Source organism: Tachypleus tridentatus, unplaced genomic scaffold, assembly GCF_004210375.1.
Source record: "Tachypleus tridentatus isolate NWPU-2018 unplaced genomic scaffold, ASM421037v1 Hic_cluster_1, whole genome shotgun sequence".
Taxonomy (NCBI): domain Eukaryota; kingdom Metazoa; phylum Arthropoda; class Merostomata; order Xiphosura; family Limulidae; genus Tachypleus; species Tachypleus tridentatus.
In genome coordinates, this window is record NW_027467777.1 from 5,774,623 (window position 1) to 5,788,338 (window position 13,716).

General features: G+C 34.2%; 1 protein-coding gene across 1 annotated transcript in view; it reads right to left on the minus strand.

Annotated features, from left to right (window-relative positions):
- Nucleotides 1-9,853, minus strand: part of LOC143242005 (peregrin-like) — a 30,828-nt gene extending 20,975 nt beyond the window's left edge. The window contains 4 exon segments of the mRNA XM_076485348.1: nucleotides 1,838-2,083; nucleotides 2,419-2,605; nucleotides 2,607-3,146; nucleotides 9,384-9,853. Of these exon segments, the coding sequence (XP_076341463.1) occupies nucleotides 1,838-2,083; nucleotides 2,419-2,605; nucleotides 2,607-3,055 (882 nt within the window). The 5' untranslated portion in view covers nucleotides 3,056-3,146; nucleotides 9,384-9,853.
- Nucleotides 9,854-13,716: the final 3,863 nt, after the last annotated feature.

Below are 13,716 nucleotides of genomic sequence, written 5' to 3' on the forward strand. Positions count from 1 at the left end.
AACATGATGTTCACTACTTGACACTTACTTGTTAAACAGACAGATTACATATATCATTGTAAAGACAGTACTAACTTTAAACAAGATGTTCACTACTTGACACTCACTTCATGAACAGACAGATTACATATATCACTGTAAAGACAGTACTAACTTTAAACATGATGTTCACTACTTGACACTCACTTGATGAACAGACAGATTACATATATCATTGTAAAGACAGTACTAACTTTAAACAAGATGTTCACTACTTGACACTTACTTGATGAACAGGCAGATTACATATATCATTGTAAAGACAGTACTAACTTTAAACAAGATGTTCACTACTTGACACTTACTTGATGAACAGGCAGATTACATATATCATTGTAAAGACAGTACTAGCTTTAAAGAAGATGTTCACTACTTGACACTTACTTGATGAACAGACAGATTACATATATCATTGTAAAGACAGTACTAAGTTTAAACAAGATGTTCACTACTTGACACTCACTTGATGAACAAACAGATTACATATATCATTGTAAAGACAGTACTAACTTTAAACAAGATGTGCACTACTTGACACTTACTTGATGACCAGACAGATTACATATATCACTGTAAAGACAGTACTAACTTTAAACAAGATGTTCACTACTTGACACTCCCTTGATGAACAGACAGATTACATACATCATTGTAAAGACAGTACTAACTTTAAACAAGATGTTCACTACTTGACACTCACTTGATGAACAGACAGATTACATATATCATTGTAAAGACAGTACTAACTTTAAACAAGATGTTCACTACTTGACACTCACTTGATGAACAAACAGATTACATATATCATTGTAAAGACAGTACTAACTTTAAACAAAATGTTCACTACTTGACACTTGATAAACATACAGATTACATATATGACTGTAAATACAGTACTAACTTTAAACATGATGTTCACTACTTGACACTTGATAAACAGACAGATTACATATATCATTGTAAAGACAGTACTAACTTTAAACATGATGTTCACTACTTGACACTTACTTGTTAAACAGACAGATTACATATATCATTGTAAAGACAGTACTAACTTTAAACAAGATGTTCACTACTTGACACTCACTTCATGAACAGACAGATTACATATATCACTGTAAAGACAGTACTAACTTTAAACAAGATGTTCACTACTTGACACTCACTTGATGAACAGGCAGATTACATATATCATTGTAAAGACAGTACTAACTTTAAACAAGATGTGCACTACTTGACACTTACTTGATGAACAGACAGATTACATATATCACTGTAAAGACAGTACTAACTTTAAACAAGATGTTCACTACTTGACACTTACTTGTTAAACAGACAGATTACATATATCATTGTAAAGACAGTACTAACTTTAAACAAGATGTTCACTATATGACACTTACTTGATGAACAGACAAATTACATATATCATTGTTAAGACAGTACTAACTTTAAACATGATGTTCACTACTTGACACTTACTTGATGAACAGACAGATTACATATATCATTGTAAAGACAGTACTAACTTTCAACAAGATGTTCACTACTTGACACTTACTTGATAAACAGACAGATTACATATATCATTGTAAAGACAGTGCTAACTTTAAACAAGATGTTCACTATTTGACACTCACTTGATGAACAGACAGATTACATATATCATTGTAAAGACAGTACTAACTTTAAACAAGATGTTCACTACTTGACACTTACTTGATGAACAGACAGATTACATATATCATTGTAAAGACAGTACTAACTTTAAACAAGATGTTCACTACTTGACACTTACTTGATGAACAGGCAGATTACACATATCACAGAAAAGAATAGCATTGGTGTTCTCACATTCTCCATCATTACAGATGCAACAAACAGCATCCTCGTCAACAGAACTCACATCTTTCCCAGAACATTGATTCTGAAAATGGGATTCTTTCTCAAGCCTATCCATCAACATTTCAAAAGTATCAGCTGAAATTTCTGGAAAACCATCAGTTTTTCTCTTTGCGTTCATTAGGTCAAGCCATGCACAGTCCTAAGGGTGTTTTTACAAAAAGATATGAACATTTAATAATTTGTAAACAGATTTATAAGATGTAAAAACTCGTTTAAGTACCTGTCTGCAAATTTCCTGATTTGGTAAGTGCACAAACATTATTAACAATACCTGCACTACAGTTTTAGAATCCCTCATGAATGTTAGAAACTTCATACACAACTGATTATATTTCCTCTGAACATAATTAAAATAAAAATACAATGCTAGAACTGTAAGGTATCATATTTACAAAATATCTCAACTTATATGTAAAAGGCATTGTTTGGTACAATGAAACAAAGATAAGGATTTGGAGAAGAGACTTGACAAACCTCTTCATCCATGTCATATTCCACTTCTTCATCAAGTTCTTCTGGAGACTTTTCCACAAACTTGTAATAAACTGCTGGTCTAGCTGGAGCAATTGGGGCATCATAATCAGGAAGTATTTGAAATGATGCCTCTGGAAGAACAGTTGATCCACTTTCTTTGTGGATTTTAGAGTTTTCAGGGTTTTTTTCCTACTTTTGAAGGAGGTTTTTCAATCTTTTCTTCTGGTTTTAACTTTTCTTCATGTTTATTTGTTTCACTATCTACTACATCAGCTATTATAACATTTATTGGTTCACTGATGCTGATTCTATGGGTTCTTCCCTCCACGTCCACTTCTACAACACGCTGAGATTCAGCATATGTCAAAGCCTCCTGAGCAGTGGGAAAATAATCAGGAGGAGATGGAGAGCGTCGGCTTTGTCTGTGGTGCCACCTACCTTTTTTCTGATTACACTTCTGTAGAGGTGCTGACTGTGGACTAACAACAGAATTCTCATGATCAAAATTGTATAAATGAAACTGAATTCCAGAAAAACTTTTGTAAATTCTGGAACATCCTGGAACAGGACATTCATAAGGTGGTTTGGTAGCACGCAGGTTCTGACAGAAGATTTTCACATCAAAATCAAACACCATCCTTGACCAATATTCTCTGATGTATTAGTTACTAGAGCTCTGATTGCATGATCATGTCGTTTTCTTTTCTTCTTTGACATGAATGGATGTCCTGTAATGAACAAAAATAAGTACATTGAAATATTCCTCTTAAACCTTATATGAGATGTGTAATAAGCAAAAAATGTGAATGATAAATAAACATATACATTCAACTAAATGGATGTCAAATGTATTATTCTAGATTATTAACACTTTGGGAAAATTTGAGTATTTATGACTCAAATAATGAAATTTCAATACAGTGTATTTAGTATGCCATGATAATATAGAAATACAAGAAAAGTTAACACAGGCATATCTATTAGAAAACAGTTCAAACAAATGACCCTGATGTTTTGTCAACTTCACACATGAATGGTATATCTGGAAGTCTTGTGGTAAATTTCTGCACTTCACAATAGGTTTTTGGGTACATTTTCACAAAAGACACAATAATGTTGTAGCTTTTTGGACTTTAGACCAAATATTAATCTTAATATAGCACTCCATTTGAAGAAGTGACCAGCTTTCTCCAATTTATTTATAGCACATATCATAAAACTATTCTATGTCCAACTGCCAAACCAAGTTTCAAACCACACAGTAAAAACAAGTGGAGGCCACATACAATTTAATAACACAGACAAACAATCTTCCAAATATGGTGATTTTCCTGCTTTAAAAACTCCTTCTGGAAGAGAAACAATACCGGGAGTGTTACGGAGAGAATGAGTGCATAACATGCAGAAATTACTACAAATCTGTCTCCACAATAACCTGAGGAAATGTGATGATTTGAGTGTTTTCAATGCAACGTCCATAAAGGTCTTCAATTTCTGATATAACATCTTTGGTGATTTATTTGGTTATCTTGAGGCCATGGTTAAAATATAAAGATCTCAACTACCATTATCTCCTGACCACAACAAGTTAATTATAGAGATCACACCTGAAATCTAACTCACTAAGTAGTCCAGTTAATTGTACATACTTCCTTAACTATGAACACAAACAAAACAGATTACTGAAGTTTCTGTAACAAGTAATATTTATTCAAAATCAGTTTACATTTACATTTTTATTTCTAGCTATTTTAATATTTTATTAAAAATATCAAATTCTTAAATGTGTCTTACTTGATCACGCTTACCATAACCTTTATGGTACTTGAATGCTACAGAATACAGCACGTCCATAATTCTCCAACAAATTGGTGAATAAACAAAGTGGTGTAATAACTCTAATTAAACCAGTCATACAAGTCACACAGAATGACAAAACACTTGTTAAAAAAACAAAGTCAAAAAATACAGTATATCTCTGGACTTTCTATACAAATTAAATACATAAACATCATATATACAACTAATTTTCAAAACTAAAAATCTTTATCTGAAATAGGTTCACTCTTTTTTTATTTAGTTTGGAATGGTCACTTGATTTGTTTTAATTGGTGGATGAAATTATTTCTTCTTGACTGAATAGATTTTTGTCACTATGATCCATCATGTGATATTAAATACTTAGCAAATGACTTTGAATTAAAGTAAGGGAAGGTAATTCACATGAGTTATCATTATTTGGATCACACAGAGGTGGAGTGTGTTTTCTTGTAGTAAAGCCACTTTGGGCTATCTGTCGAGTCCACCGAGGGGAATCGAACCCCTGATTTCAGCATTGTAAATCCATAAACTTACATTCTTAGCACAATTGTGGATAAGTCAATCAAGTATTTGAAGTAGTGGTCTGTTGAAAGTAGTAAAGCTACTTCTATTCATTTAGAATTTCAGGTAGTAGTTACAGCAATATTGGTCACAAGTCAATGGAAGTAATTTGCTGTCTTTAAGTCACTAATTATAAAATAATATTTTTGTTTTACTTTTACTAATCAAGTAGATACAAGTAAAATATTACCCCTCAATTTTACAGTGTCTGTGAAAGACCTTACAACTTGATAAAAAGGACATTTTTGAAATCTTAGATTACTGAATAAAACATTAACAGAAACCAAAGTCTACTATATACAAATTACTTTAAAAAATGAATACCAATAATATTTTTATCAACATAACAATCTGTCTTACTCATTACTATAAAATGCTCCAACTATTAAGTACAGCAAACTAAATATGTAAAACATATATAAATGTCTTGCAGTGAAGTACTTTACAATGAGACTAATAAAAGGTAACTAATGTTTTATATATAACACAGGTAATGAAACTAAAACAGACAACTAAGTATCAGTAAGAAATGAACTGATGAAACAGCTCGCTGTTTGATATGATTACTGAAAATAAAATTCTGATACAGACTTAACAAAATGTATTTTACCTAATTGTATGAGTAATGTGGTACTTCACAGTAATTAGTCAGACCAGTCTACTACCCTTATAAGTTGTAAACAATAAAACACAGTCCCCCACAATCAAAACTTTCACCATTTTCAAAACTTGGTTCAAACAGAATCAGAGGTTGTTACATTCAGCCGGTAAAACTTGGTTCACACAGAATCAGAGGTTGTTACATTCAGATGGTAAAACTTTGTTCACACAGAATCAGAGGTTGTTACATTCGGATGGTAAAACTTTGTTCACACAGAATCAGAGGTTGTTACATTCAGATGGTAAAACTTTGTTCACACAGAATCAGAGGTTGTTACATTCAGATGGTAAAACTTTGTTCACACAGAATCAGAGGTTGTTACATTCAGATGGTAAAACTTGGTTCACACAGAATCAGAGGTTGTTACATTCAGATGGTAAAACTTTGTTCACACAGAATCAGAGGTTGTTACATTCAGGCAGTAAAATTTGGTTACATAGAATCAGAGGTTGTCACATTCAGGCAGTAAAACCTGGTTACACAGAAGCAGTTGTTTTATTCAGGTGTTAAAACTTGGTTCACACAGAATCAGAGGTTGTTATATGCAAATGGTAAAACTTCATTCACACAGAATCAGAGCTTGTTACATTCAGAAGGTAAAACTTGGTTCACACAGAATCAGAGGTTGTTACATTGAGAAGGTAAAACTCGGTTCACACAGAATCAGAAGTTGTTACATTCAGGTGGTAAAACTTGGTTCACAAAGAATCAGAGGTTGTTACATTCAGAAGGTAAAACTCTGTTCACACAGAATCAGAGGTTGTTACATTCAGGTGATAAAACTTGGTTCACACAGAATCACAGGTTGTTACATTCAGGTGATAAAACTTGGTTCACACAGAATCAGAGGTTGTTACATTCAGAAGGTAAAACCTGGTTCACACAGAATCAGAGGTTGTAACATTCAGGTGGTAAAACTTGGTTCACACAGAATCAGAGGTTGTTACATTCAGAAGGTAAAACTTGGTTCACACGGATTCAGAGGTTGTTACATTCAGAAGGTAAAACTTAATTCACACAGAATCAGAGGTGGTTACATTCAGATGGTAAAACTTGGTTCACACAGAATCAGAGGTTGTTACATTCAGATGGTAAAACTCTGTTCACACAGAATCAGAGGTTGTTACATTCAGAAGGTAAAACTTGGTTCACACAGAATAAGAGGTTGTTACATTCAGCCAGTAAAACTTGGTTCACACAGAATCAGAGGTTGTTACATTCAGAAGGTAAAACTCGATTCACAAAGAATCAGAGGTTGTTACATTCAGAAGGTAAAACTCGATTCACAAAGAATCAGAGGTTGTTACATTCAGAAGGTAAAACTTGGTTCACACAGAATCAGAGGTTGTTACATTCAGAAGGTAAAACTTGGTTCACACAGAATCAGAGGTTGTTACATTCAGAAGGTAAAACTTGGTTCACACAGAATCAGAGGTTGTTACATTCAGGTGGTAAAACTTGGTTCACACAGAATAAGAGGTTGTTACATTCAGCCAGTAAAACTTGGTTCACACAGAATCAGAGGTTGTTACATTCAGGTGGTAAAACTTGGTTCACACAGAATCAGAGGTTGTTATATGCAAACGGTAAAACTTGGTTCACACAGAATCAGAGGTTGTTACATTCAGAAGGTAAAACTTGGTTCACACAGAATCAGAGGTTGTTACATTCAGGTGGTAAAACTCAGTTCATACATAATCAGAGGTTATTACATTCAGGTGGATAAAACTCGGTTCACACAGAATCAGAGGTTATTACATTCAGGTGGATAAAACTCGGTTCACACATAATCAGAGGTTATTACATTCAGGTGGATAAAACTTCGGTTCACACAGAATCAGAGGTTATTACATTCAGGTGGATAAAACTCGGTTCACACAGAATCAGAGGTTATTACATTAAGGTGGTAAAACTCGGTTCACACAGAATCAGTGGTTATTACATTCAGGTGGTAAAACTCGGTTCACACAGAATAAGAGGTTGTTACATTCAGGTGGTAAAACTCAGTTCATACATAATCAGAGGTTATTACATTCAGGTGGATAAAACTCGGTTCACACAGAATCAGAGGTTATTACATTAAGGTGGTAAAACTCGGTTCACACAGAATCAGAGGTTATTACATTAAGGTGGTAAAACTCGGTTCACACAGAATCAGTGGTTATTACATTCAGGTGGATAAAACTCGGTTCACACATAATCAGAGGTTATTACATTAAGGTGGTAAAACTCGGTTCACATAGAATCAGTGGTTATTACATTCAGGTGGTAAAACTCGGTTCACACAGAGTCAGAGGTTATTACATTCAAGTAGTAAATGCCACAAACCATTATACCTTACAGAAAAACAGTAAATACCAAGTTTTTGTTGTGATATATAAACTATGAATTTCATCACATGATTAAGTAACCAATCTGCACAAACATATTCTACATAAAGAGCTTCTACAATACCTTCCATTTCTTAATGATAATTCTTCAATGTCCAAAATTTAAGAACTAACCAAAAGACTACATGCAGAAATAACTGGCATGACAACAGGATGACATATAAATACTAAGAAGACACAGTATATGAAAAACAAAAAACACAAGTACCAGAACAAAATTCCCTTGAATGAATGGCAAATTCTAAGTAGTTTGGAGCTTGGATAGTACAGGCATGGAACCAGATATAACAGAATTTAGAGATTCAACTTGCACAGAAGGTTGTAGACCAGACAACAGTACAGAGTGTAATCTTCTAAGATCCAAAACACAGATATCTACCATCATACAAAACGCTAGATCAAATACACAGTAGACTTTTTAAACAGCATTTAGCCTCAAATATAAAGTGAAATATGCAGATATTCAAACAGGTTTGATGAAAGATACTTACTAATGGACAATGCTTCAGAAGAGATCAGATCAAAAACATCTGCTGTCAAGAGCAAAGCAAGGGGTAAAAATATAAGCAACACCAGGTGGCAGAAACACTAAATTCAAATTGGAATTAATGGAACAAAGAACTGTAAGCATATATTGTGGTCTGCAACATGAGTAAGGTTTGGACTGATGGTACAAACAACTTCAGTCACCATGCACTTTCATGAATTCTTAATTCATTAATAGTTTTCTCACTGCATTATCTAACAACTTACTAATGTGGGTAAACACTAGTCAACAACTGAAAACATCTCTAAAATCAGCTACATTTATATCCAACACACTTGTTTATTCCAAAATAACACAAATTATATTACCTAAAATTCTGTTCACACTTAAGTTGATAAAGAAAATGTGAAAGTGCTAATTCTAAATTGAAAGTTATACCATTAAAACACAGAAGCATCCTACCTCCATCTAATGGGTTACTATCTCCTCTCTTCCAATAAGCACTGTGCAGATTGCATAAAGCACATCTCTCTGACCTTAGTACCAGTTTCTAGCTGCGGCCAAGGTTTTCTGTACTGCCTGTACTACAGTAACCTGAGCCCTAACATCCTACTAAAAAGTACAATTAACCGTTACAGATAAATCTTTACTAGGTTTAATTTTAGTCTTTTCGTTTTCCCGTTGGGTACACACAATTTATAGGTTAACTCTTAACATTACTTTAAGTTTGTTCGTTCCTTATGAATAGTACTATATATGCCTAAATCTATGTACATAGATAATGATAACTATAACATGAAAAAACTACATTCCCACGACCCAAACTTAACGTTTTAGAAACAACGATAGTTTTTAATCACCGTTACTGCGTTAGGCATGAGCAGCGAGCCTAACCGTAGCGTTTTCAAAACTACCTGCGCCAGCGTACCGCATAATTCGCTGTTACTAGCCTTAACGTGAAATACAAAGTGATAGTCTTTTGACTCTAACGTTGCTAAAACTAATCATTTCATATCTACAAAAGTTTGAAGGTTACCAAACTTACCACGAAGAATTAACCCACGCAACAGTCACTCCTCTAACAAAACATTTGTATCTTTACTATAAATATTGAGCTTCTAAAAAACCAATAGTTTAATTCCTTTTTAACAAATGTGCCCACAACTTCACAAGCATTCTACAACTATGTACCCCTGGGTAAGTACCCCAACTGTGGTCCGCACGGCTGAGTACATCATGCAGGTTCTGGACGGTAACTCACTAACACTTCCATGCATTACCGCATATTAAAAAAGGACATTTTAGCTTGATCTGACTTCGAATATCGAAGTTGCATTCATTTCACACAATTATTTAAAAACTGTATAATTTTAACTCTTCAAAATATGCGCAGATAAAAGTTTACCACAATGAGATGTGTTAAAGCTATAATTTAGAAACGAAAGCATTTTACTTTTTAACAGTTTGTGTCAGATTTGTCATAGAAATGGTTTCCGAGCACTGATTTAGTGTGGTAATCTCGTACTAATGTTGAGCAGTTGCGTACAATTATTAAAGGAAATACGTTACCGGTTATGCACTTTAACTGAATATGTATAAATAATTTTTTTTTATATATATGGTTTAATTTATGTAATTCGCAACCATATCGTGCATAATCGTATATATACATCTGTTTAAATTTGAGTTTACACTGTTTACTACATTAACCTAATATGCGTGATATGTAGGCAAAATGTATATTTTCTAAAACGTTTCAAAAATTTTCGGCTCTGAAATTTCCATGCTATAATGGCGGCTAAATGTGGTGCAGAAAGTCGTTAAGATAACCTTGTTGTAAAAGTTTCTTTTTTGTGGTCTATATTGGGGTTATACGATATATTTTAAATTTATAATTTGTATATTAGCTGGGAAATACGTTATGTTGAGATAGGTCTAGAATCCTCGAGAAAATTTCTACATAAACTGGCATCTTGTTTTTCTCTTTCATTCAGAACTAGATTATAAATAGGGAATACGTAGTATGAATTGAAACTTGGCCATGGCTAAAGTTAAAAGGTGAAAAGTTATTTAAAAATAGTGTTAAATCAGTCAGAGTGTTTCCGTGATGTATCTAAACTTTTTGCTATTATGGTTAATGAGATACTTTATACAAGTAATTTTACTTTTCGTTAATCTTAAAATTGAATGTTTTGAATGTTGCATATAACGTAAACCTACATCAATTTACGATAGTGCACAAGTGTTGAAGTTTGTAGAAAAGTTAAAGGAAAATATTGCAGTAACGTACAGCATCCAGGCTATAAGGAAAAACACTGTAATATTTTTACTGACCAAGGTGACATTCAGTAAAATTGCCAGTGGATTAATGCTGTGGGAGAACAAAAATAACGAGATGATACTGTCTGAACAAAGAAGGAAGGAGTTAAGCTACAAGATTCAGGTGTACTTTTTTTATCCAATTTTACTAACAGAGCATTGTGAAAAAGAAATATTAAGAGACCATCCTATTTAGTTCAATGGAAGTAAACCTTGAGAGAAAGAAAGTTATGAAACTAAACATATACCAGAAGAATTGCCTGTAATTATGTCTGTGTAAATATGCATATTGTGTCTTCTGTTTGTTTGTTACAATACAGGTTTTGTTCATTTTACCAGTCATAATTTTACTTTTAAAGAAACTCAGTCAAGTTATTTAATACTATAATATAACACACCCCTTACTTCTTGAACAAATATGCTGTTATTATCCAAATAACCTACCTGATACATTTTGGAAAATTAGTTTCATTTGAAAATACTTTATATACATTAACCAAGTACTGGTCCAGTATGTGTATATTCTCAAGACAGTTATTAAACATCCTCAAGCTTGATTATATTACAAAAATTATTGTATATGAATTTAAGTTGTCATTATGAAGAATGAAAGTTGAATTTTTACCACCCCTAATGAATGAAGTAATACATTTGCTACCAACTTGGCTTCTAGTGACTTTCATTCCATACATGATCACATGATTCCTCAACCCAGTTTTACAGAATTATACAATGTTTAATACAAGAGAAAATGTAACGTTAGCCTTCTATATCTGCTTCTTTATCGTGCGGCCTTAGAAACATGATGTTCTTCAAAATAAAACCTGTAATCAAGCCTGTAATGTTATTAGGGAAAAATGACTTATTATCTTTCCTCAACATCTGAGACACCTTTGGCTCTACAACATCAATTTATTGATAGGGGGACTAAATCTGTTCAATTGATGAATTGTTTTTGAGTTAGACATACAATCTGCACTTTCTTAACATAATACCTCTTCTGTATTGTCTGAATGATGTCACCTACTCTACATTTTACATTTATGGATTTCCTTTGAATTTATTTAATGACTACTGGATTGTTGGTATTTGGCCAAGCAATTGGACAGAGTATGAAATGTCTAGTTCTTAAGCCTGGAAATCCATACTTTCATTTCTGTTATCGTAAGATTAAGTTTTAATGAAACAAATGATTAATGTTTGATTCATTTTGTCTCTGAAAACATTATCATAAACTATTTTCACATTAAGTAGGACTTCAAAAAAAATGCATGAGTGTGACTGATTGTTTTGGTGGTCTTTAAGAAATCACTTATCTGGCTTTGGGCAGTCATGGATTATTGGTGCCTGTTGTTCTAGATAGTGACTCTGCTTTTTATAATGTTTGGGTTGATTGCTTTTCAAAAACACCTTATAATCTTGGATACAGGGGTAGAAATTTGTAATGGTTGCACAGTTATTTACATGGGTAAGAACTTGCAGTCATAATTTGAAATACTTTATCTTCCATAAAAGCTTTTGTTAGAGCCCCTCAAGGTGAATTCCTGTTTGTAGTGAAGGGACCTCCCAGAGAAGGTTCTGTACTTTCAGTTTACCTTTTCTTGGATTTGAATATCCACCCATGTGTTTGCTGTGCATGATGACCCGTGAAGGGAAAGGAGAGAATTCTGGTGGTTGAGGGGTCCAGCTTAACACATCACTTTGGCCTTGAATTCTTGTAGATGGGTAGATTTGGGGTGGCCCTTCATGGTCAATCAGCTAATCCACTTAGGCTAGGGTCAAATGAATATCAGTGTTGGACATTCTCAATAAGTGTTGTGGACATTGTTCCTGATGCTGGTGCTAGTGTATAATATTCATAAAACCTTTGGGTTTCTGCAATGCCCTTGTTTGGCATTGCAGTGTGTTCCTTCATAGGGCTCCATGGTTGGTAGGCACTGAAATGTATTCCCCATCCATGAACAAAAAACTAAAACTAAGAAAACAATGATAATTAGTAAACAGCCTTGAATACATGACTGTTCAACAAGCACCATCACAGTCAGATTCTATACCCAGATTTCTTATTCTGCATTCCTTATCTCTGTGAAGTTCTTAGGGCAGATGTCTCCCTTTTTTTGTTCTAAAGGGATTAGAGAGGCTTGCTGAGTCCTTAAAGTCAATAAGGAAGCTATGTTAAGGAGACAATTTGGTGGAAACATCTTCATCACAACACACTATCTCCTCTGGAAGTAGAAGGCCATGGGGGATGCACCCAATGAGGTTCATGCAAGTTTGAATTCTTCCAGAGGAGTTATAGTTGAAAGGGATTAATGAACATTCCAGAATAGATCCCTGCTGGTTCATTCAGCCAAATTATTTCTGCACTGCATTGTATCTCCACTCAGAAGGATGGAAATAATGCTGACCTGCAAGCAGGCTACAGGCCGCGAGTGCAACAGCATGCTTGCAATTTATGTTTTGCAGTGATGCAACTAATGGTGTGGCATGGCGGCCTTGGCGGATGTAAGCGAGCAGAAGTAGGTATTGCAGTGGGGCTTTTATGCGCGTGCAGTTGCCTGCAGAGCATGGAACTTGCTGTTGGTTGTACACCATGTTCTACTTTCAATGGCAGAAGCTTCGGTTTGCAAAGCGCTAAAGGCTTTCTGCCTCAGGCTGGTACCGGCAAGCATATGGGTATGGCGCTTTATTTGCTTACAAGTAAGCAGGCTCTGTAGATATCATCACCAATGCTCTAGATGAAAGCTTTTTGCTGGTATCTAGCATCTCTGCTTCTTCCTCCTCCTTCTTAGCCATCAAGACTTGGGCAAAGCAATCACCTCTTTCCTTTGACTGTAATCACCCCTTTACACTGGTGGAACTCAAACTTGCTCTTCATAGGCCTGGTGTGCAGCACCTGGTGCCATGACTGCAGATATCTATTACTTCTAGATGGTGTCCCATCTCTCTTGTTTCTTCTGATTATTTTAACTGATCTTGCAAAATGTTTTCCAATGCTTGGTGCCATGCTATTGTACTCCCTTTTCTAAACCTGAAAGAATCCCAAGATTCCTTTGAAC